The sequence below is a fragment of the Mastigoproctus giganteus genome, chromosome 11 (genome assembly GCF_048544385.1).
Source record: "Mastigoproctus giganteus isolate SK-2022 chromosome 11, ASM4854438v1, whole genome shotgun sequence".
NCBI lineage: Eukaryota > Metazoa > Arthropoda > Arachnida > Uropygi > Thelyphonidae > Mastigoproctus > Mastigoproctus giganteus.
In genome coordinates, this window is record NC_143585.1 from 1153221 (window position 1) to 1179321 (window position 26101).

General features: G+C 41.1%; 1 protein-coding gene across 1 annotated transcript in view; it reads left to right on the plus strand.

The window, feature by feature from the left end:
- Nucleotides 1-25446, plus strand: part of LOC150077636 (uncharacterized) — a 179192-nt gene extending 153746 nt beyond the window's left edge. Inside the window, exons 9-11 of the mRNA XM_090385179.1 lie at nucleotides 10412-10575; nucleotides 14966-15064; nucleotides 24938-25446. Coding sequence (XP_090241305.1) covers nucleotides 10412-10575; nucleotides 14966-15064; nucleotides 24938-25081 — 407 coding nt within the window. The 3' untranslated portion in view covers nucleotides 25082-25446. The remainder of the gene's footprint in view (nucleotides 1-10411; nucleotides 10576-14965; nucleotides 15065-24937) is intronic.
- Nucleotides 25447-26101: the final 655 nt, after the last annotated feature.

A 26101-nucleotide genomic window follows, 5' to 3' on the forward strand; every position in this document is an offset into this window, starting at 1 on the left:
CCAGTTAATACTTTTCCACTTGCACACTCAAACCAAATTGGTGCCCTATACGTTACCATGGGGATAAGTACACGTTCATATAGCAAGTTCAGCGCCTTACCTTTTGTTCCCCAGCCAACTGTAGTGATTCGAGTAATCACTACGTTGGTCGTAGTAATCACTACGACCAACTGTAGTGATTACTAGAATCACTACAGTTGGTCCCAATAAATTTCCTCAACTTTTCTGATAGATAAGTAACGTGTGAGTTGAAAGCAAAGATCCGTCAAACACAATGCCTACATATTTTAATTGCCTTGCCGATTTTAGGCTCGAACCATTCATTCTCACAACAGGGGTCGTCTACTCGAAAAATGACCCTTGAAGACCATTGTCCTTGTTTAGGTTCCTGATACAGTCAGTTTATGTAACTTACAACAGTTACTCAGTTCAAACAAAACCTGTTGCGACCTGATTTCTAGTAGCATCCGTGAATTTCCTTCAATAGGCATCACAAGATCATTGGCATATGCCACCATCTTGTATGCTCGAAGTCCCTACCCAACCAGTCCTCCAAAACTAGGTTCCACATTAGTGGTCCATAACTGATCCTTGTGGGCATCCCATGGTCACATCTCGTACAATACAACCAACCGACGACTTATCAGTCACTGTACGGTGCGTGAAGTAGTCCTTTACCACCCTAAAGATCGTGGTTGAACAGCCTGCAAGTCTCATCGTCATACGAACGTTGCTCCATTGAATGGAGTCAAAGGCTCCCTCAAAGTCAATAAAGATTCCAAGGGCATACTTACTGTTCGAGCCTAATATATAGTTGCGCAATGCCCGAAGCGCATCTTCTGTTCCACAACCTCGAGTAAACCCATGTTGTCTGCCAGACCAGCCTAAGTTTTTTCCACTATAGTCAGAAATCTGTCTCGCCAGCATTCTTTCAAACACCTTTCCTAATCCAGGGAGGAGGGCAATAGGTCGATAAGGTCGTGGATCATTCTTTGGCCTATATCAGTGGTTGTCAACGGGGGTGCCGCAACCACATTCCAGGGGTGCCACGTAATTTGGGTTTTTACTTAAACTTATTATTATTTTTTTTTTAATTTATACGTTTATTTCATTATAAAAAGGTGTACAGTATCTTTTTAATTTTGTGGTGATCTATAATTGATGTTTACACTAGTACCTCTATATATAAAGAATAAAATTATTTTATACTGTATATATATAATTCGTATTATGAAATGTAATTTTTATAATTATATTATTGTAATAACATTTTAAGCATTGCTATTCATTTTTAGTCAGATTATTGTAATAACTATCATATAACATATATATATATATATATATATATATATATATATATATATATATATATATATATATATATATATATATATATATATGGATATATACAGAGAGTGATTCGGATCAAACAGGCAGAAAAATGAGTAGGGGTGCCGCAAAATAAAATAAATTACATAGGGGTGCCGCAAAATAAAATAAATTACTTAGGGGTGCCGTTATTAAAAAAAGGTTAAACCACTGTCCTAGATGGTTACTTCAGTATCAGCTTTAATAAGATATCCTTCAATGATGATGGAAAGACCTCGTCACGCAGGCAACTATTAAAAACTTCAAGAAGGATCCGTGGTGTCAGTAGATGAGCCCATTTAATGACCTGCTCTTCAATGGGGTCCATCCTTGGGCATTTATTGTTCCTTAGGCGCTGTACTGCATCACAGAGTTCAATCAGGCTAAAGGAATCCTCGTCATGTACCTCAGAGTAAGCATGATTTAGCCTTTTCATCAACATCTGTTCCTGATCATCTTAGTCAAAGACACTATCTCCAATCAGATGGTCCAAAATCGCAGACATACTTTCTCCCCAACTCTTACTTTCCTCGTCAACACATCCAATAGAGTATGCCGTATCTCCATTATATATTTTAGTCTTGCCAGTACATAGCTTATACGCAATTCCCCATGGGTTCTCATTGCCCACTGTTCCAACCAACATCCTCCAGGGAGTTAATTTTGATTTAGATATCATACGGTCGTATGCACTTCGTATCCTCTGATAAAGTAATTTAAGTACATTAACTTCCTCCCCCCCCCCATTGTTACGCCGATTTCTTTGGTACCATTTCCGTGCTTTATAAACGTGCTTCCGAAATTGGCTTAACTCACTCGAGCACCATTTATCTGGAATCCTATTACAGTTCTTTTGTTTCATAGATGTGCTGGAAGCCTCAAGAGAGAGTGCTGATGTAAGTCCACTGCATTCTCTCCAGACATCTAATTGAATGCCCAAATACCCAGATTCCCAAGTCGGACATGAATAGGTTCTTCAAATCTATTCCACTTTGCATTTTCGATAGCAAATCGTCTTAACTTCCTGAGACGGAACTAGTTTTGTTAGATCCCTGACAGAAAATACAATGGCCCCATAATCAGAGCAGACCCAGTCTGCTCTTAATCGCCAATCGTCCACGATACCAGCTGCCCTTACGTTACAGATAGTCAAGTCAATATTTGATTCTCCATTAACAGTGAAGAAAGTACTATCTGAACTTGGTGGATTTTGTATAAGCAATCCACAACAAGTCAACAATTCATCTAGTTGACGACGACGACGATCATTTGTAATTCTATCAAACCACGATGCTGATCTTGCGTTAGAATCCATCGCAAATATTACTGAATTACTAGCCAAGCGATTTTGAACCAGTTCCATGTACCTGATGTAGAAATTAATGTCTATTGAGCGATGACAATACATACAACATAGATAGAATGATGCCAGATCTGACTCTACCCCTATGCACACCATCTGTGAAGAGCACAACGAATTTATAACAGTAATAACTATGTCCTTATTAAACACTACAATTGCAGCTCTTAAGTTTGGTTCATCTGCACAGAGTACACGTGCTGAAAGTGGATATCCTGTAGGCCGACCTTTCATTAAGTATGGTTCCTGTATGCAGGCTATATCAGTATTCTCTCTGCTGCACACTAGTCTAACTTCAACAGCCACCGATCTTGATCTCTGCGCATTAATCTGTAGTATCCGTAGGTTACCATTCCAGTTTGCATTGTGATTAAGAATCAAGTGATTATCAGTATCTGCCATTAAGGTTATCAAATTGCCGTGATCTTTCTTTGACCAACTTAAGTGCATTCAAGTATTCCGGACACTGTTTACTCCTTACAGAATGATTTCCGGTTCGATGTTTTGCCCTACAATTGGAACAGATCGGTTGTTCTCGCTGATGAGTACAGAATGTGCAGGAGTGTCCTATACCCGCACAGTGACTGCAGACAGGGACTGTGCGATAACATGTTCTGGCTGTATGACCAAATCCCTGACAATTGTAGCACAAAATGAAAGTCTAAATGAAACGAAATGAAAGTCTAACTAAATGAAAGTCATTGATCTTATACGACACGAAGCCAATGAAAATCCTACCATGCAGTGACAAATGACTTCTAATACGCCTTGACACCTGGAGGACCCAATGATTTCCTGTTTTTGCTTTATTAATACTACAAAAGCGGACAAATATCTCCATCTTCACTTCCACCCTAGAGATGTTCATATTTAGTATATTTTTGTTGTATAAGTCTTCTAACAGGTCTTCCTTGTTCATCGTTTTTTCCACATCATACAATATTATTTTTCTCCCTGGGTCTTTTGCAGTCGAGAGAATCACGCTAAATCGTTTAATGCTCTCGCATTCATTTACCTCTTGTAGCTCTTTTTCTGTTTGCATCTCCCATACCACTATTATCCCTAATCTTCCGAAGCCTCCTTATCCTAATTGTCTTTAAGCCGCTTTTATGCCCTTTCGTTACTGCTAAACGCACCTCATCACTATTTTTCAATCTTGATCCCTCAGCTGCTTTCACTATCAGAACATGTCCTCCTGTCCCATCCAATGACGAGGAAGACAAGCACTCCTGACTTTCATTTCTGCCCTTAGTTTGCCCTCGTCCCTCGATGTTCACCTGATTCTGAGGTGTTCTATGCTGGATTACCTTACTATATAGTTCTCTAACCATATCATTATCTTTACTTTTCATTCCTTCAATTTTTGTTTGTATTCCTCCAATTTCACCTCCAAGGATGTAATGTTATCCTTTAAGCATTTGTTTTCTGCTCCCAACAAGGAAGCATTAAACAGTTCCTTAGTAAGCCAGTCTTCCTTGATCAGGAGTTCTCTCAGTTCTTTCTCATTCACATCTAGTACCCCTCTCTAAGCCAGTGATCTTCTCCTTTAGACGTTCATTTTCAATGCCAACACCATATAGAGCACTTTCAAGTGCGTGCCATCTTGAAAGTATCCCATTTACAATCCTCATACCAACGAATTTTTTCTCCTGAAAAAGAAATTCCTCCAGGCCCTTGCGCAGACAGAGATAAAGCTAACTAAATGTTTAAGAGATATTTTCTCAGCTAAATCTACAGGTTCCCTCGCACGATCCAGGTAAAAATCCCCTTGATCTAGCGTACTCTGTGTTCCATCGCATGGAGCCAAACCAAGGGAAACAGGTGGTGTGCATTTCATCAACTTCTCCAAATTCCTCTTTGTCTTGGTTAAGTCAAGATCCTTCTGAACATTGTGCATAGTGTTTTTCAAACTAGTACTTACTTTGGAATTTTGCACACGTTTACCTTTTGCACTTTTTCTATGCTGAGGGGATCTACTGCATGACGACATAGCCATACCCCGCGAGGTAGGGATGACCCTTGAACTGTCATCCGTTCTATTAAACATATTTCAAAGCCTAACTGCTCTAAAACAGCCGACTTCTGGAAGATAATGGAGTAACCATTCCCAAGTCACGAGTCATCTGCAAATCTTCACTTCTGCTTTCGTCTTGAATGTCTAGTCTAGTTAATGTTCCATCGGTTTCATTCTTAACGTTCTTCGGCCTACCCTTTCCAGAATTTCTTTGCATTGTTCCAGCGGGTATTGCATCTGTTATTTTCTCATGACTCGCCACAGACATGTAGATTTCACCATATTCATCCTCTCCATTATCAACTTCCTCATCCCCAAATCCAGTCATATCTCTTTCGATATTTATAACTCCACTAATTTCTCCAAGATTATTAAATTTGCTTGTACTTGATAGTACTTTACATTTGTCAATGTTCAACTTCATTTGACACCTCTCAGCCCATCTGCTCAACCTTTCCAGATCCTGTTTCAGCAGCATAGTGTCAGTAGTGTCCTTGACAACCCTGCCAACCTTTGTATCGTCTGCAAACTTGGACATTAAGCTTGATATACCATCATCAATATCATTTATAAATACAGAAAGCAATAATGGACCCAATACTGAACCCTGAGGGACTCCACTAATAACATTAGTCCACGATGAGCAGTGTCCATTGATTACCCCTCTCTGTCTTCTCCCCCTCAACCACCCCTTTATCCATAGCAGCAATTTGCCTCCAATGCCACACTGCTCCAATTTGTGCAGCAGTCTTCCATGTGCAACAGTATCAAAAGCCTTTCTAAGATCCAAGTATATAATATCAAAGTTATTCCCTGCATCCAGTTCCTTTGTGACTGCATCATAGTATCCAATGAAATTGGTGAGGCAAGACTTCCCCTTAACAAAACCATGCTCTGTCCGAGCTAAGTCTTGTCTAGATGATCCTGCAGTGGTTCTTTAACCAGTACCTCCATTAATTTTCCGGGAACAGAAGTTAAACTAACAGGTCTATAATTACTTTTGTGTCAGCCAAGACGGTCAAATGTGTCACATTTGACCGTCCGCACCGTCCTGTGACATTATACTGGGTAGGAAGTCCATAGAGTACGATCTGTCTGTATTTCTTATCGAGTGTATGTACTGCAGAATTTGAACGGGTAAGAACCGATCGGATAACTTGAAACAGTTTGGGGTGATCTGAAGGACTGAGTTGGCCCTAAGGCTTGGGACCGGGATCTTCCATCCACAGTTAACCCAAAAGCCTGGTTCAGATAATAATGCCAACCATCATTTTGAAGACAAAGACGAGTCTTCTCCCGTGAATGATGGCAAGAAGACGTCGGATGTTTCGATCTGCCGCTATCTGGATGGACCTTGGTGCAGGAGGAAGCCGAAATTTCCATAAGGCCCACTTCATTAACCAAACTTCGCCTCCGAAAATTGGTCTAAATGCGTTGTCGCACTTGAGGTTCAGACTTTTGGGCCATAAAGTATGACCGGATGGATACATGTCTCAATGCATCTGCACCCAACATCCTGGTCATGAATGTGTATAAGTTGTTGCTTACGCATCCACCAGAATCAACAGAACTGTATTTGCAGGTGGTCTATGTGGGGTAGAAATGAGAGAAAGGAGGGCTCTCAGATCGATGAAAGGAGAGCCCAGATCGGTGTGTTGCTGAACAGCAGAAATCGCTGATCCTCTTAGGTTGGGTTGCACCATTGTTGGGTTCCTTTACAGTGAGAAAGTCAACGGTGTGGGAAAGTATTAAATAATTTTAAAAATCTTTTGATTGACACACATTCAATTCAAATTCGTTGGACATAGTTTCTTATTTTTCGGAATTTTAAGTTTCGAATATAAATACTAATATTTATTTTAAAAAAATATATAAATATTTTATTGTAATTATGACGATGGCTATCAGCAATCACTCGATGTATTTTATCAGAACTGCAGAACCTTGTGGATAAGATGACAAGTTTCGACTCTTCCTTTGTTGTCTGGAGGTTGATGTGTAGATTTGCAGAGAAACATGGCATGATGGGATTCTGGATCCGGAAGTGGCGGCAGTGGGCTGTATTATCCTCAGAAGAGATAGAGGATCTGGGAGAGATGGCGTCGCGATCATTATCTCAAACCAATTTGTAGTAACAATGCACAGGACTCCACAATATCGAAGGAATCTTTTGTCAGCTGAAGGTTCAAACAAAACTGTTCTGAAAAATATATACATACAATGATAACCCAGTTTAATATAATATAATAAAATATATAATAATAAGTAGCAGTAGCTTTCAAGACTAACGAGTCTCTTTTTCAACTGATTTAAATACAACGGATAATGAGAACAAAACTGTTCTCATTGCAGCTATCTAAACAGATTTAAGGGTATAGGGTTTACAGTGCGCAGTAAACCCTGTACTTTAAATCTACAGGTACAGGGTGTACATATTTAAAGTTGTGCAATAACGAAGTGTCCTAAATTCAAGGATATTGATTTATCAAAAGTGCTGTAAATTACAAAACCATGAGAAATTTGTACAAAATATAGAGAATTGAGGCAGTCCCTCACCGGTTGTGGCCCGTAGTATCTCTTCAATGTTCACTGTCTTAGTGCTCACAGTCAGTTGTCTTTGGAGTAAAAGATGCCAAGAGAGGGGACCAGTGACGTCCCCACTTTCTTTTATTTTAAATTCATCTTTTCATAGGAAGCATTGTCGTGGCAATTTTCCTTCTGGTGGTCTGTCATAACTGTAAGTTCGTATATGTGTCCGTTAGTTTCTGGTGTCTGTACATATGCTACTCTACCGTGTTTCCTGGGAACATGCGTCTTAAACCTTTCAAGTTGTTGAAATTGATTCTGAGTGGGGGCCTTGGGTCCATTTGATTTCTTCCGGCAATGCAAGGAGTTTTTATCAAATCAGTGATGTCGGGGGCGTCGAGTCGTCCTGTGATTAGTCTGACAGGTGTTAGAAGGTTTGCTGCCACAATCTGTTGTTTCCATGGGGTGACTTCCAAATTTATGTAGAACTGAGCCCTAGAAATGGTGTATTGGTTGCCAGTCCGCCAGTTGAGCCATTTCAGGAGCCAGTATTCCAAGCTGAGCAACTTGTTGAAGTGTGTTGTGGGAGCAGAGGACCAAATGGTTGCGGCATAGAGAGGAATGGGATAGACACATCGGACAACATATTTCTTTACCAGGTCGGCGTCATGAATTCCCGTTAGTTCCTGGCGGATCGCCCACATAGCGGAGTACATTTTGATTTTTGTGTTCAGGAGGAGAGCCTGGAATGTCAGCCCCTAATCCCAAAGTAATCCGAGATCCATGTGTGTTTTAACTTTCTGAATGGGTGATCCATTGATGGTAAGATTGATATCATTGTGTGACTTCTTCCAAGTGAAAGACATTTGAACTATCTTTGTTTGATTAATTTGTAATCCGATGGAAGACAGATATTGTTGAAGATTATTGATAGTTTTACTTGCCTGCGAGGTAGTGCTAAGAACCTGAGTTTGGTTGGAGGATGTGATGTAAAGTTTCAGGTCATCAGCATATGATCGAAAGTCAGTTTGGTATGCCAGGAGGGGCTCCAGCGCTGCTGCAAATAGGGTTGATGATAGGACTCCTCCCTTGTGGGACACCCCCATTTGTAATGCAAGTTGTTCTAAAGTTGCGATGTGAGATGATGAGATGTCTATGCTCCAGGTTTGATTTAATGATGCTGAGGGTTCTTCCAGTGATGTTGAAGTACTGCTGGAGAATGGTGATTAGAGCTGTTATGCCTATTTTGTCATAGGCAGCTTTTATGTCAAAGAAGATAACATCAAGCTGCGTCCTGTTGTTGAGGGCTTTCTCGATTCTGGTAAGGGTATCCAGGAGATTGCTATTAGTAGATCTCCCCTTAATCACGGTGTGGAGGTACGGAGGCCTATGATTGAAACAGTGGTCTGCAATGGTGGGCTGGATTGCTTTTTCAAATATCTTGAGGAACCCACAGCTGATGGCAATAGGCATGAAATCCCGAGGGCGCTTGGGGTCCTCTGCATTTATGGACTGGACGAACAAAATATGTGTACCAGATATTTGGAATCTCTCCACTTTCTAGGATTTTATTGAAAATGTGGACTAGGAGGTCTATAATATATGAACTACAGATTTTGATTAGAAACAGAAGAAACCGGTCGGGACCCACAACAGCTTTCAGTGGAAGTTTTTTGACGATCTCCATCAGATGGCTTCGGGTTATGGTCAGGAGTGATATTGGAGTTTTGCAGGGAGTGCCAAAAAGTGTAACCGGGGGTTGTGCATGTGTCTGGTCGGTCTGTTGAAAAGTGAGCTTAGTCCATTCTTTAAATATTCCTTCCTTCATAGTTATTTGCTTGTGTCTCTGTTTCTGCAGTCTTTTAGATCTTTTCAGCTTATCAAGGGCAAGTTGGGTGCAGACAAGTCGTTTTTGTCTTATGAAGAGAACCCTTCCTTTTTTATAGGGGCTGAAGTCTTCGGCATCAGCTGATTTTCTCCATCTTCCGTAGGCCTTCTGTTTCTGGAGGAAAGTTTGCTTGATTGTTCGATTAAACTATACAGAGGTTCTGGAGGTGATGCGTATTTCTTTTGCAGCTCCCTCTTTGGCTATTCCATAAAGCTCTTCGGCTAGGTGGCTTAGGGCTACATCAGGAGGGACAGTGAATAGGTGTGTCCAGTTGAATTCTCTGAGACGTCTGAGGATGATTTCTGGTTTTAGGAATTTTGTAGAAAAGGTTAGTTCTCTCTCAGGTTGGTTTTCTTTTCTGGGCAAGTGATAATTGTGATTTTTTGTAAGGCGATTTCACATGTGATAGGATTGTGGTCAGAGTAGAATTTAAAAGAAGAGGTGATCATAGATATGCTGTCAAGATTATGGAATACGAGGTCAAGTGTGCTATTACCTCTGGTTGGGCTGGTAATACTTTGTACGAGGCCCAGGGCAACAAATATGGCGTCCAGTTCTTTCTTGGCTTCTTCATGGCGTGGTGTAGGCATGTTGAAGTCATCGGTCACTATGGTTTTGATGTTTGTTTCTAAGTTTGTAGCTATCCAGTTGTGTAGCTCCACTCTTGAGTCTTCAGTATGATCTGGGGGAAAATATATTACACAGACTTGAATCTGGGTATCATTGAACGATAATACTGTGGAAGGAGATTCAAAGTTAGATGTTTGGCTGGTTTTAGTTTTAATGGGTTGAAAACGTTCTCTAAAGACCAGGGCGACTCCACCTCCTCGTCTGACTTCTCTGGAATTCTCTAGAGATCTATACTTTGTTGGCTGAGTGAGTGTATCTAGGTGGTTGCGCTTGGATAACTATGTTTCTGTGATACATATAATTTCATATTCTTCCATGAGGAGCAGGGATTGAAGTGTGTTTAGTTTGTTGGTGAGACTTCTGACGTTTTGGATGAAGCAACTGAGCTGAATTTATTTTGGGTTCACATGTTCCTATTTTCCATATGTTCATATGTTATGGAGAGGCTGTCGCAAGCGCTTTGCAAGATTCAAACGTTTTTGGATCTCGCAAAGACCGGTGAGACCACCCTGCGGCGCGTAAATCACGATGGGTATAAAAACTGCCTTTTGTAGCGGGCGTAGCGTTAGTTGTGGAACAGTTTTTGTTGTTTTTTTATCGTTGACCGTGTTTGTTTTCGTTGCAGTGCGGGAACATTGGAGGAAGCAGTTCTTGGAAGTGAAGAGGGGAACCCCGCGACTCGAGGGCCACTGCGCCAAACTGAGGGAGGAGTTGGAAAAGTCTGTCCGGCAGCTGTTGGCCAGCGCAGAGAAGGACTTCGAGACGAAGTCAGAAAAGCCTTCGAAAAAGGTAAGAAAGTGGACACAGATTACCGAACTCCCTCACCCCACCCCCGCTTATTGTTCATTTTCACTCTCGCTCTCGTGGGTAAATCGGATAAAAAGTTTCCTAACCCGTGACCAAGATACATCGGATGACTGTTCTTCCAATTTCGATCTCGATTTCGGACAGCCCGTGGAGGGGGTCCAAACAAAGACAACCAAAAGAATTCGAAAGCATTACATGAAATCAATTATCAATTGCCAATCAATTATCGCAATTTGTGCCATCAATTTGAACTACTCGCACTCCCTCCCCGAAGGAGGAGACCATTTGGGATTGAATTGTACCAAACCCTGGCGTGGTGCTCTGAAGGGTTTTATAAAGTACGGCGTCCACGAGCACAATAAAATTCGTTTGGGTTCTGGAATGTGCTCGCCGTACATCTCGCGTGATTTCTGTTCCTCGGAGCACGACCCTAGAAATCTAAAGAATAGACCTCCGCCTGTTTTTCGTCTGGATCCAAAAATTAGTTATTTAACACACTGTGGATGGACGAAGAGGTGGCTTAGAAGGAAGAAAAGACCAAACCCTCCAGCATATGACAGCACGACAAAACAAATGGCCCTCAGTCCCCAGCAGCTTTCACTCCCCCTCTTACGGCAGCGAGAGGAATAGAGCGAAGCAGAGGGTGCTAAGAATCTCTGGGTACGACCAGGCTGCCATGCACGGAAATTGAACTTGGCCTGTTATAACGTACGATCACTCATCGGTGAAGACAGGATATTAGAGCTGGAAAAGGAATTAGAAAATGTGAATTGGAATATCATCGGTGTGGCTGAAACAAGAAGAAGAAATGAATCACTTATCACTTAAGTTTATCAAGTGGAAATCTGCTGTACACCAATGGAAACAGCGAAAGGAGTGAAGGTGGAGTTGGGTTTCTGGTCCATAAAGATTTTAAAAACAACATTTTGGAATTCAAAAGTACATCACCAAGGGTGTCAAGACTAATACTCAAGATTTCTAAGAGGTACAAGCTAAAGATTATAATGATTTATGCACCAGCATCGAGCCATGATGATGAAGAGGTTGAAGAAATGTACACCGAAATTGAGAGTCTTCTAGATGAGCAGAAAACCCACTACACTATTATTATGGGGGACTTCAATGCTAAGGTTGGAAAAAGGCAAAACAGCGCAGAAAAGGGAACTATGGGAAATTTTTTAATTGGTGAAAGAAACGAAAGACTTGTCGAATTTGAAGAATCTCGAGGATTGTCAGTAATAAGAACACTTCTTTTCAAGAAAAGGATAACCAGAAAGTGGACATGGATGTGGATATAAATGGATTAACAACTAATGAAATCGACTTCATCCTCACTAACAGAAGACATATCGTGAATAATGTTACTGTCCTCAACAAGGTAAATGTTGGAACTGATCGCAGAATGGTAAGATGTACACTTGATATTGATGTAAGAAAAGAAATGAAAAAACTGACTCGAGTAAATAATACAAAGGTCTTTGAGATAACAGAAGAGGAGAAAAAGCAGTATGTACTGGAACTTAAGAACAAGTTTGAGCTTCTGCAGACTGTTCAGGACCAAGATATCGACCAGGAATACTACAACTTTCTGAAAGTGATAAAGCTCAAGAAACCTATAGGGAAACAGAAATCCAAAGAAGAAAAAATTAGTCAAGAAACACTTGTCATGATGAACCAAAGACGACAAATGAAGAGCAAGAACACTGACAGGGAGAAAATTGAGTATACTGAGTTATGCAAAGCCATTAGAAAGAGACTCAGAGAGGACATAAGAAGATTTAACACAAGAAAAGTAGAACAAGCATTAAGGGAAAACAAAGGATTTAAATCAGCAGCCATGAGCAGTAATACAGAAAGACAAATGATACTGAAACTGAAGAATAGCGATGGTGTACTTATAAACAGCAGAGAAGGCATAATTCAAATAGCAGAAGACTACTATAGACAATTATACAAGGAGCGAGGGAATGATACCAGCAGTGGGGAAGATGGATTGCAAAGTAGCAACCCATACAACATACCCGATATTCTCTCTGATGAGGTAGAACATGCATTGAAGGAAATTAAGAATCGGAAAGCCCCGGGGGAAGATGAAGTTACTGTAGAGTTGTTAAAATTGGGAGGAAGAGACATAACACAAAAACTCTTCACAAAGTACATTAGAAAAGGTGTGATGCCTAAGCAGTGGAATAATGCAATCATAGTTTTGCTGCAGAAGAAAGGAGATAAATCAGAAATTGGAAATTATAGACCAATTAGCTTGTTATCCCATATCTACAAGTTGTTCACAAGGGTCATTACTAACAGATTAGAAAGAATACTTGATGAGAATCAACCGAAAGAGCAAGCTGGCTTTAGGACAGGATTCTCAACTATGGATCACCTTCATGTAATATCACAGCTAAAAAGAGAGAAATCAAATGAATATAAAACACCATTATGCCTGGCATTTGTGGATTATGAAAAGGCATTTGACTCCATACAGCATAAGGCAATGTTTCGGGCACTGGAAAGACAAGGCATAGATACTCCATATATTATGATTTTGAAGAAAATATATGAGAGTGCTACATCCTTTATTAGACTAGACAAAGACAGTAGCAAATTTAAAATCGAGAAAGGAGTTCGACAAGGAGACACAATATCTCCTAAGCTGTTTACTGCTGCCCTTGAGGAAGCTTTCAGAAGATTAGACTGGTCGCAGAAAGGAGTCAATGTGAGCAGAGAGTACCTAAACCATTTACGATTTGCAGATGACATTTTGGTCATAAGCCACGATCCCAAAGAATTAGAGGAAAATCTTAATCAGTTATGCACAGTTAGTAAGGATTTTGGACTAAAGATGAATATGGCTAAAACAAAAGTAATGATGAACAAGTATGCCACGGAAAGGGAAATAATGATTGAAGGAGCAGTAATTGAAAAGGTGGAGTCATATACTTATCTGGGACAAGTTATTAGCTGTAATAATGATAAATGGCTGGAAGTCAAGAGAAGAATAAATTTTGGATGGATAGCATTCAGGAAATATAGTCACATACTGAAGAGCAATATCCCAGTTTGTCTGAAACGTAAAATAATGAATCAATGTATACTCCCCACCATGACTTATGGAAGTGAAACTTGGGCACTCACCAAAAGAATGGAAGAGAAGCTGAGAACTACACAGCGAAGAATGGAACGAATTATATTGGGAATCAGACTGTTAGATAAGAAGAGAAACACATGGATTAGGCAGCAAACTCAAGTAAAGGACATTCTTATCAAAACTAAAGAACTAAAATGGTCTTGGGCAGGACACATAGCTCGAAGACATGATGACAGATGGACTAAGAAAATAACAGAATGGTACCCTAGAAGAAAACCTGGAAGACAAAGGCGGAAATGGATAGATGAAATTCATGAGTTTGTGGGTAGTAAATGGATGGCCATTGCACAAAACAGAAGGAACTGGAAAGTTGCTGAAGAGGCCTTCATCCTGCAGTGGATTGAAAATGGCTGATGATGATGAACGGACGAAGAGCCTTTTTACTCGTGGATCTGTGCTGAATTTGGGCTACAGAAAACCCTCGCGCAAATTGTTTCACGTATTATTATCGAAGCCTGTTATTCACTAAAATTATCCGCAGTTTGTGCAACAATGCGCTTCTTGTGCACGTGGCGAGGGGGATCCTAGCCTACAGTAAAAATAATGTCAAATAAGTTTCTAAGAGATGCCTTCATGGCTCGGCTACTTTATCGGTTGTCATTTTACACATCCTCGACCCGCAAGATCACTCGACTTAACTCCAGCAGACATTTGAAACGCGAGTTTTCAAAGTTTATTATTATTTTTTTATTTATTTTTTTTTTTTCAGATTTGAAGTACGTAATGGGTGGCAGCGAACATTGGATGGACAATTTTGAAGACGGGTAGTTGTGGAAAACGCGATGCGTCGTCTTCATTGCTTATCGGATAATAACGGTGGCATGTGCAGAGATTCTTTTACCGTTTAAAAGTCCCCGCAAGATTTAGCCTACAGATTGTACTACGAAACTGTTTTAAGATGGATTTCGAGTTATTAATTTTTAAAGTGGGGGAAGAACTTCTTAACCACAAAAGCTTGCAGAAGAAGTGCAACACGTTTTTAAACAATGCGCGAATCAAAAGAATAATTAATAAAATTAACGGCGTATAATGTAAGTAGTACGGATGCGGCCCACGAAGAGAGGCGTGGGGCAGCCCAGCCGGAAGGAAGTTGTCAAAGTACTGGTTGGCTCGCATTCCACAGTCCACACCTTGTTAAATGTTTGTGACGATTACTTTTTTTTTCGCAAAATAGTCCTCCAATGTGCTCATCTTTCTGATTTTCATTTTCCTTTTCTCTTTCAGATGAGCTACAAGATTTTGGCTTTGCGACTGCTGCAGGAAGTCGAAGACCTCCGACGAAGAATTGACGCCACCTCCATCAAACTAACGGCGGAGACCAAGGTGGGAGTCTTTTCATTCCGAGAACTGATTAGGATAAGTGCACTACCTCGTTCTCCCTTATCGTGCCAGTGACTTAAAAGCTGACGAAAACGGGTCTCTCTCGTAAATTCGCGAAACTCTCCGATGACGACCCCTTCTGCCCCCAGAAAGAACGAGAAGGGCTTCATCCTTTCAAAGTTAACGAATGTCAGATTCTGTCTAGCTGAATGCTAGACTGCCGCTGTACAGCATAGCAGACAGGGGGGTTGAATACCCCCTGTCTACTATGCTCTACAGCAGCAGTCTTTTGGATCCTTTGCGATTCTGCTTACACCCACTCTGCTGCTCGACCACGATATTCTGGTCCCTAACTGGACCGAGGTCTTCTTACTTATGCAGGTCGTCAGGATCTTATACGTCGTTGGGAGACAACTGATCGGTCTCTACTTCGCCGGGTATGTGGTGTCTCTGTTCTTAGGTAGGGGATTCCATAAGACAGAGATTCTGTGATCGTGTAAGGATCCATCATTATCTGGGTGAACTACTCCTCAATGTGCCTGTGTATTTGTGCAGCTGAACTTGTACCAGTAGTTGTGGATGGTATCTGTTCCTGTCGTTCTGCATTTGTGGAACTTCCTGATCAACTGTTGTGCTTCTTCCTTCTGAATCTCTTGTACGTACTTGGTTTTCTTCCTCTCTAGATTTCTTCTCGGTCATGGCAATTATGGCTAACTTCGCTGCTCCAGGTTGCCCCACAGCCCTTCCAGTGCCTTCTGGTGAGGGGTGCGTTGCCTTCTTTCTCATCTCGTCCGATTTTCGTGTAGAAGGCTCTCCGGTTTTCATCAAATGTCTCTTTATTCTCTGGGCACTCTCCCTCTACCAGCGAAGTCTCTTGCTGAGTGCCGGGGATTTCTGCTAATGGGTGTCAAAGTATTCTTCGACCCTCTGATTATGGATCTCGTGTTTGCTGTGGACGTATTCTTTCTTGAAGATGGTCTTCACTTTTCTGATCAACTTCTTACTTCTGTTACCCTGTTGGTACTGGGTCAGTTGGACAAATTTCACTCTTATCTCTACTATCTTTTGCTGTAGCCTCTTTTTCCAGGCTGCTGGTTCCTTGTCTTTCCTTTTTGTTTTCTGTTGGCCTCTGATTACTCTTCCGTTCATCCTGGTGGATCTACAGCGGCACATTAAATGGTTGCGCTGATGGTGGCTAGTTTTACTTCGTTGTTGTTGCAGTAATCCGGTATTATTCACCTATTGAGGTGGTCTGTGACTTGCCAAAGGACCTCTGGACCAAAGAACCAAAGGACGTTTGGATCTCTGCTTCGGTGTGAAGTGGGTGTTTGTGGGTCCATTCCCTCAAATTCTGATTGTGTCTTCTTCCACTCTTCTTCCATTCTGGATTTCCCTACCTCGTTTTTTTTTTTCCCACTTCATTTGGTTGTACTTCTTGTATTTGTTGTTCCTCCTCTAGCTCTGGTTAGATTGTGTCCGTATTCCTTGTAGTTGATATATTCGTAGTTTGTTGCTCACATCCTGCTCGATTTTTTCCAAGATTGAATCAGGTATCAGATTCTTTGTGACGATGGTCCGTCTTTGGTCTGCTATTCGCTGTTCGGCGACCTGAACAGTCCGGGAACCGTTCCAACTACCACTTGGTGTGTAGTTTCAACCTGTACATTATCATATCGATCGCTGGTTTGGTTACTTCGTAGTATGCTCGCATTTATTTCAAGCTCCACTTATGCGTGGCTTCTTCATTCCTGGGTGGTCACTAGTGCAGTTGTGCAGGAAGCACTTCCAGTTGGTTTAGCTTGGTGGTCGCCTTTCTATTGTAGAGCCATAAGGGGGAAGCGCCACTTGCTCCATTGTTGTCCTCGGAGACTATCTGACTTTTAGAACTAACCCCCTCTTCCTAACCACTGAACGCAAGCGACTTTATTCTGTCCCACACTCAATGTATTATGTTCAGTATTTTTTCCACTTGCCATCTTCATCCAGCTATGGAGGTGGACATGTTTGGATTTAGCTTTTTCCATCCAGTGGTGGGTTGTAGGAATGTAACAACACTGTACAGACCTATACATTATTTTATATGCAGTGGTTAGTTCAACTCCACCAAGAGATATTTTGTGAAGGCACAGAACTCTGTAAAACGGCCAGGAGAGAGAGAGAGAGAGAGAGAGAGAGAGAGAGAGAGAGAGAGAGAGAGAGAGAGAGAGAGAGAGAGAGAGAGAGAGAGTGTTTCTGGTCACTTTGTCACCAGGAAGATGATCATCTGGAAAGCCTACCCAGTGTCCATCTACCCCACAGAGTGGTGGTGGTGGTGTAGACGGACTAAGTGTACATAACCACAAGGTGGGCCAATTTCTATTACGTCTGACTTCCTATATTAGGACAGAATCGTGCACCCACACAAAAAAAAAAAAAAAGAAAAGAAAAAATAAAATGAGAGAGAGAGAGAGTCACCAATTATAATATCACACTTACGAAGCAAACAGCTAGCTAGAGCTTCGGAAAAGACGATTCAAGACTTACTGAAGAAGTTGAGCTGTGCTGACGAACTAAGCCAAGAACGAGTTCCATAATCAGAAGAGTCCTGCGACATGATGCTTAATGTTATCTTCAATAACAAGTGTTTCCAATTGTTGAAACTTCCATGGAGAAATGTTGAAAAGTTTGAAGATTTCTCAAGTAGAATTGCTTCTTTATCCACGGATAGGCTGCGTGGTAAGATTCGATAGATAAATTCTCCGCTCATCTTTCTTACTTACTGGGCCTTTGCAGACCCGTATCCAGTAAGTAAGAAAGACGGGCTCATAGAAGGGTAAAACATTTTTAATAGAACTGATGATGCCAATGAAACAGCAGGAGTGAAAACTCTGGTGACACGACCCGTTTCATTTAAATTCCAACGTACCTCTTTCCGAATTTTTGCATTTTCAGATTTTAAATTATTGGCTCGATCACCGTTTTTCACACCCATAATGGCAGTTGGAAGACCCTTCTTTGGTCGGTAAACAATACCCCCAGAAAGCAACGAACAGATCCCAAGGTATGGCTCCGACGATGACCTGGACAGCATTCGTAGATACTGTTCGACGTGTTCTAAACATTGCCGAAAGCAGGGAACGTAGCAGTGGAAGGATCATGGCTTGGGTTTTGACATTGCTAATTCTAGAGCCCAAACACCCGAAACATAAGAAATTAAAGGGAGAAATACAGCTTTGTAATATAACGCCCTTGTGGGTTGCACAGGTGGTAGGATCGCCATCCTCCCCACACCGGTTGGAAAAGACCGAGTTCTAATCCCTTCGATGATGTGAGGAATTTTTATGGGCCTTTTTCGGAACCTGGCTGAGTTAGTCGGTCTCAGGCGAGGGTAGCATGGTGTTTTCTCCCAGAAACTCGGGTTTTTCATTCAAAAAAAAATAATAATAAAATTGATCTCATTTACGGACAGAATATACACTGAGCAATATGGCCTTGGTCGGCGATTCTCCGAAAACCCAATAACATCTTTTTGCAAAGTCGTTTGTATCAGACGTCATCGCTGCATGAGAAGAATTGGAAGCACTTTATGTCTGTCTGCTAATATTACGTGTAAAATTCGTAATATCCTGAAGAAAATCAACAGGTACGTCGTAACTTGGCTATGGATTTTCTGCCTGAGATCGACACTAGATGGCACCACTCTCTGCCTCAGCCATCGCTTCGACCTTAGGAAGGTAGGTCCGATGAAGCGACTTTCACGATTTTTTTCCCCTCGCCCTTTTTTCGCTCTGGGTCGCACTCCGGTCCATGCCATTGAGGTCTAGCGTTATAACCATTCGCTAATCGTGCCCCTTTATTTATTGTTGTTGTTATCGTTTTCTCCCGAAAGATACTCGGTTGCGACCATTGCCGGGGAGGAGAAGGTGGATATACTCTACATACATATCATTATTTATTCAATTTATTGCTTTTTTGCAATCATCTTGCATGTAAGTTAGAGGGGTGCAAAAAGGATCGTTAATAGTGGCAAATGATGCAAGAAAGTTACAATAATAATACAATTTAAGGTATTGATGTATTCGCAATTGTTATTTGATATATTCATAAATGTAAGGAAGTTCAAATATAAAGTGAATTTGATACTTGACACTCTAGAACCCGTACTGTCAAAGGGGGTCGATATTGAGCCCTCAACCCCCCGAGGGTCAATCGTCTTGAAAGAGGGATCGATACGTGCCAAGGAGCCGAATGGTGGTCGACGGTTCAGTTACTGTACGTGATAAGAAATTGTGTTTAATTTATGAACGCTGACTCCGTTAATTTTTGGTTTTAGCGATTCGGTGACCGAATTTTACCGCTAGGCGGAAGAACCGTAACCCAGCAAACGCCCATTTCTCGTGATTAATGGCGGCCGAAAGCTGACCGACAGATGTCACAGTTCAATTAACAGCGTGAACAGTTCGCGCGGAGACACCTTTTACATATTTAAACGCTGTTTGTGGTTATTTCAAAAAATATCACAAATTCGATGACACCCAGTTTTCAGGAAGATTCCGATACCAAAAGTGGCTCCCAGAAAGAAGGAAGTGCCACCGATATTCGCAAGATTATCTGACATCGGGATTTATTTCTTCCCCTGGCAACGAATCAATACCAATGGATGTCTCTCCCTCTCTCTCTCTCTCTCTCTCTCTCTCTGTTGTGAGAAAACCTTTCCGAACGATGCTATGAAAGTGTGAAAGGAAAGGGAAGTTGGTGAAAAAGACAAGGATTTTCAAATGTCTTAGAGACAAATTTATAAAACTTTCTACAACGGGTTTAAAATCGTTTTTGAAAACTTCAGTTTCTAGACATGTTGAAGGAGGATTGGAAGCCTCTCTCCTCTCTCAACTGCAAAAGCAAAGTATCCGCAGACAGCTGGACAGCAGTCGGTACTGCCATCAGTTCCAGATATTATAAGCTCTGTCATAAAAAGGGATCCGGATCCAGTATTAGAAAGCATTCCGTCGAATAGCAGTTCAAAATCGTATTGAAATGTCCGAAGATATCCAAAAAGTGTGGTTGTTGAATAGCAGACAACTAATTTGATGTACAGTTGGATGATGGAACATTTGGACCTTTAACCATCCTCAGGTTTATGTGTGTTATGACAGCCGAAGAAAACGGCAATAACATGTGCTGTTTAAGGTGTCTTGGTCAGTTAAACCTCGTGGTGTCATGCACTCCTGTTCTCCATCCATCCATGTCCTCCTAGGTCTTCCTCTTCTCCTTCTTCCAGGAGGTATCCATTCCATGATAGCCTTTGGATATCTGTTTTCTTGCATCCGTTTTGCTGCATATACTCTACATACATATCATTATTTATTCAATTTTGATTCCTTTTGATACCATGTTAAACGCTTTTCTTTGATAGTGTCAACAATATTCTTTTTCACTTCCATTTTCTCTCTTATGTCTTCATTCCGTTTTCTGTCTCTTCTAGAAATTTTTGCTGAGAGTCTCCAAAAATCCATTTCCCTGGAGAGCATTTGTTTACCGCTCGCCTATTCAATGTCCAGGTTTCCACTCCATACAACAGAAGACTTTGTACAATCGTTTGAAATATAAGTTTCTTTGTTTTATTTAGGATATTTTTGCTCCACAGAATAGAGTTTAACATGCCGATAGCCTTTCTTCCGTCTGCAATTCTCTTATTGATCTCTGCTTGGGTTGAAACATCACTTTGTGAGATCGATCCCGAATATTTGAATTTATCGACTTGTTTGATTTTAAAACCTGCAATATTTAGAACGTGTCCTGGCCCTGAAGACAACATTTCAGTCCTGCTAAAATTGATTTTTAGACCCCACTGTTTATATTCCTCAAACAGTCGACGACATGCCTCTTCTAAGTCTTGTACCATCACCACCTGATCGTCTGCAAAAAGTAAATTGTGAATATAGGTGTTCTTATTAATCGGCAATCCCATTTTATTGCATTTTTTTGACCAGGATCTTAGGCAGATGTCGAAATAAAATTTGAAAAGTGTTGGTGACGTATGCCTTGTAATAAGCCTTTGAAGTGTGGAATTCAGGTGACAAAGCTGATCCCACTTTAATTCTGCATCTATTATTCCTGTAAATTGCCTTCATAAATTGCCTTAATAATGTTAATCAGTTGTCCATCAATATTTGCCTCTTTCAGTGCTTCCCATAAGAGTTTTCTTGGAACACTGCCATATGCCTTTTCAAGGTCATTGAAAATCATAAAGATTTTTTTTCCTTTTGATTGGCATTTTTCAAGGATCTGTCGTACTGTTGAGATATGATCTATACATGACCTCCCGGCTGAAAAACCACTTTGTTCTTCTGATACCTCGATTCGGGCTTCTAAATGGTTCCTGATCCATTTTCCAAGGATCTTTAACAGCGGGTTCAGGACGCATATTCCTCTGTAATTTGAACAGCTTTTCCGATCGCCCTTCTTATAAATTGATGTAATATATCCTGTTATCATTTCTTCTCCTCTCAGTATACTATTTAACAGTTTTTACATCAGAACAGCCACTCATCTTCCTCCATATTTCAGAAGTTCCATGTAAACTCCTGCAGGTCCATGTGATTTGCCATTCCTTCATTCCTTTAGCAGGAGTTCCACTTCCCTAACAGAAACTTTTAAGCCCGAGTCTTCTACATCAAAATCCTCCATCGTCTTGAACTCTTCCCGGTCTTCTTTTGAAAGTCCTTCATAGTACTCCGTCCAGTCTTTCAAAGGTATTAATTGCAAACCAGCGTTGTGTTTATTCTGTTTTTTCATGTCTTTGAAAGGACCTTCCACGATTCCGCTGATCGCTCGAAGCCCAATTTGCTACTAATAGTCGCGCACTTTCTTTCCCATTTTCTTCATTTTTCGCTTCTACTACCAACCGATTGGCTATTTTCTTCTTTTCAACATAAATATTACGTTGCATATCCTATATGCATCATTCCTATCACCCAGCCATTTCTGATATGCAAGTTTCTTTTCCTCTACAGCAGCTCTTACTTTCTCTGTAGTCCAGATCTTTTTTGGTCCTTGGCTCTTCTTTTTGCCTAGGATTTCATGAGCTATTTTTTAACAGTATTTTTTAAATATTCGTAGATTTCTTCAGATAAAAGATAATAACCTTTTATCTCTTTGTTAATTGCAGCATCCAGTTTCTGGGTGAAGTTGTTACTAATGCTGTCGTCCTGGAGTAGGTCAATGTTAAATTGATCCACTTGTAGCATTTCTCCTTCCCTGCATTGTTGGTTGTCCACACATATTTTCTGAATCCAGTTCCACCTCAGTGTTGTTTTAACAAGAAAATGGTCAGATCCACATTCGGCTCCTCTATAAACTCTGACATCTTTCAATACATATGTCCCTGAATGTTTTGAAATAATGTAATCTATAACTGATCTAATTTGTCTTGTCTCCTGTGACCAAGTATATTTATGGATATCCTTGTGTTGGAAAAATGTGTTGTTTATTCTCAAGTCGAACTGTTCACAAAGATTGCATAGTCTATCTCCATTGTCATTCCTCTCTTTCTCTCCAAATCTTCCAATAACTTTGCTATTTTGTTCAGTTCCTACTCTTGCATTGAAATCTCCCATTAGAAATATCTCTTTGTTCTTAGGGATTTTTTCTATTAGTTCTCTCAGATCCTCCCAAAATTCATCCTTCAAGGTATTGGCGGTGTCATTAGTTGGGGCATATATTCCCAAAATACATATTTCTCTCCCATACATTGTCAGTTCCGATAAGATTATTCTTTCATTAATAAACTGCCAGTGTTTGATGTTGTGTCTCAATTTCCTTTTAAATGCAATAGAAACTCCTGCTCTTGTTGTTTCACTCTTATCGACTCCACTCCAAAAATGGTAGTAATCTCCCATTATTTCCTCTCCACATCCCTTTTTCTTTGTCTCCGATAACACGACGATGTCTAAATTGAATTTTCGCAGTTCATCGGGAAGAAAGTTTCTTTTGGTTGAAAGACCTTGAATACTCCAGCATCCCAAAATCAGCGTCCTTTTTCGTTTGCCGAAAGTGCAGTCCGTTTTCATTTCCACTTGTAGGTCGTTTAGCATTTGTGTATTTTTTACACTGAATGAGGGACTAGCCCGTTGCAGCAATCCCCAACCTGGAGGACCAGGGTCTGGCTCCTACCCTTTTACCTGTCCGGCTTGGGAGGTCCTACCAGTAGCTAAGCTACTGCCAACTTAGCTCTAGGGGTCATCGGGACACGAAAATCCCCCCCCAGCGCGACAAGGTGGAGTATACCATCGGGGGAGTTTTTTTTTTTTTTTTTATCCTTTAGAAAATACTTACAAAATAAAGAATATTCCTATTAGTAATGTTGTAGCAGATGCTTCTGACGAAGCACTAGCAATAATCGGCAAATATAGAGGGTGTTTAACAATTTTAAAGAAAAAAAATTCCCGATGTTAGAACTGCAGCTTCTGCGCAAGAAGCATTTGGTTGCAAAAATATAACTGGAAACTCCACGATATTCTGCATGTGTATATAAACGGAATGAAGGTCAAATCCACGAATGTTTAGTGAGTTATGCGGCTGTACAGTTTCAACAAAATGTTGAAACTGTACAGCCAGCTGCTTTCGGCTATCAAACGGAAATTGTTTACAATTCGACTGAAGTTTTTCAGTGTGTAACGGAAGTTGCTGAAATAAGCGAATATTTTACTTGGCTGATATATATTCGAAGTTTACTGATATCCAAAGAAGGCTAAGGCTAAGGATGTGGATATAATTCAAGTTGGGACAAGCATTCTCGATTCAAAATGGACCCCTTTTTATATCCACTTTACATCACTTCAACGTACATATAAATAAGAGTACAGCAAAGGCCTCCGAACCTCTTGGACTGCTTAAAAGAATCTGCTTTGACTTTTCCAACATTCAACTCATAAAAACAGCGTGCACAATGATCATTAACCCTATACTAGAACACGCCTCGCAGATCTGGAATCCACGCACCGAAATTCTAATAAAACAGCTGGAACATATGACATCGAAGAGATTTTCGCTACTTTGCTAACTTGTCACCCCTCTTGGTTATGGAAAAAGAACGATTTCAGAGGACGATTTGTTGTTGTTCACTCGGACACTTGAAACTGAAAGAACAACATTCGATTTCAAGGTTTTCGTGATGTGGTTGCACCAGAATGGATTCTACAACCATTTGCGCTTGACCTGTCTCCAGATGAATGTACTTTACAAGAAGAGCCGATTGAAATGACAGAAGATCTGGAGGCCAAACTCCTGTTCGAAACTAAAGGGTGCGCCTCCTATTGGAATAATGAAGATGCGCGAAATAAATATTCTAAACTTCAAACTGCGGCAGAACCGCTCTTGTTAACTTTCCCAGATCTTGTGTAGTGGAACCGTGTGGATTCAGCAACGGTAATAATTGCCCGGGGAGAACGAGAAACAGGCTGAACACGTGAGCACTAACTGGGACCTAAACATGAAATTAAGTAATTTTAGTCCGGCATCGGGCAATTTATTGCAAACCACAATCGATGAGCCAATGAGAGGTGACCTGCTCTGGTTTTTACGAAACTAAAATAACCGCAGTAAACCGAGTAATAATTTTTACACCGTTTTCGGTTACTGAAGTAATTGGTAAATAATCGAGAACCGACTGTTTTTTAACGTATTTTATATTTCTTAACGAATAATCAACTATTATTATTAGCGGATCAAAATTAAAACGTGCGTGTTTTTCGGATCGACGCTTTCTTTAAGGGAGTCGTTAAGCAAAAAAGGTTGGAGGAGCCCCGCTCTAGAAGTGTTATTGCACTGTTGTATTATGGCACCGTGTGCAGTTCTAAAGAAATCGAAGACGCCTGAAATGTTTTTCTTTTCTTGCAGTTGCGGAGCAGTGCGGAGGAAGAGGTGAAGCGACTTCGCAATGACCTCCTTCAGAAGAAGACTCAAGTGACGCTCACGAGGAATCAGGAACGCGCCAGTTTCAGCGCCCCCTTCGTTAGCCAGTACTCCGTGAGCGCCGTTTGACGCCGGCGATGATCCTTCTGGAAATAACAAGTGACCTTTGACACCACCAATCTGTCGTGCCTTCGTAGTGACTGGACAGCTTACAAGGAGAGCGAAGACCCCTCGAGGGAACTCCAGCAACGTGAAGCGTTTCGGACGACTGACTTGGACAGACCTTTGAGCGATGGGTCACGAGGGAATTCATTTTCAATGTGCCCGGCCCACGAGGATCAAGTTTGAACTGTCGGTGTTCCCCATGGCGTTCAGTCTACCTTTGTGGAATTCCGGTTACTGGAAAAAGAGACCTCTCGACGGCACAAAAACGTGCCCGTTGTGGGTTGCCGCCCACCAAGAACTTGTTTCGCTACTCCGCGCAACCATTCTCAATAAAGAACAACTTTTTTGTTGTTGGCTGTTTTATGATTTGTGGTTCTCTGCGTGGGATTCGCCTTGATTTCATTTGGGTCTTTGTTCTGTGGCCTAGGTCTCGCCCACCAATAAACGCAAAACACCTGCTCAGCGAGGGGGTCCTCAAGCTAGCATACCCTTGCTACCCGTGAGGTTCATAATTATGTTCAAAAGGTCTGTATCGTAATCACTCCAGGAAGTTTATTTTGGGCTTTTGTTCAACAACGTGTCAGACTTAGTCGGTCTAAGGCGTGGGTTGTATCGATTTTTCTCCAGGAAACTGTGGGTTTTTGTAAAAAACTTAACTGAAGAAGATGCGCCGTTACAGTTACAATATACCGACGCCTCATAGCCTTAGCTGCTTTGGCTCTTAGCATACACACACGCTCATCGAGGTGTAACACTGTTGTCTTCGAGACATCCACGGCAACAGCGCGTAATAAATACAAAAATTTCCCGTTTCTATTCTGGGACTGCTACGCTCAGTTGGGGAGTTTACGAGATAGAGAGAGAAAGAAAGCGAGCACAAGAACATTGCCGTATTTATCTGTTATTTTTGGTTGGTTTACTGAACAAACCGGGCAGAAAAGGCCCGGGTTCGTATCCCGTCGATGACACGAGGAACTTAAAGGG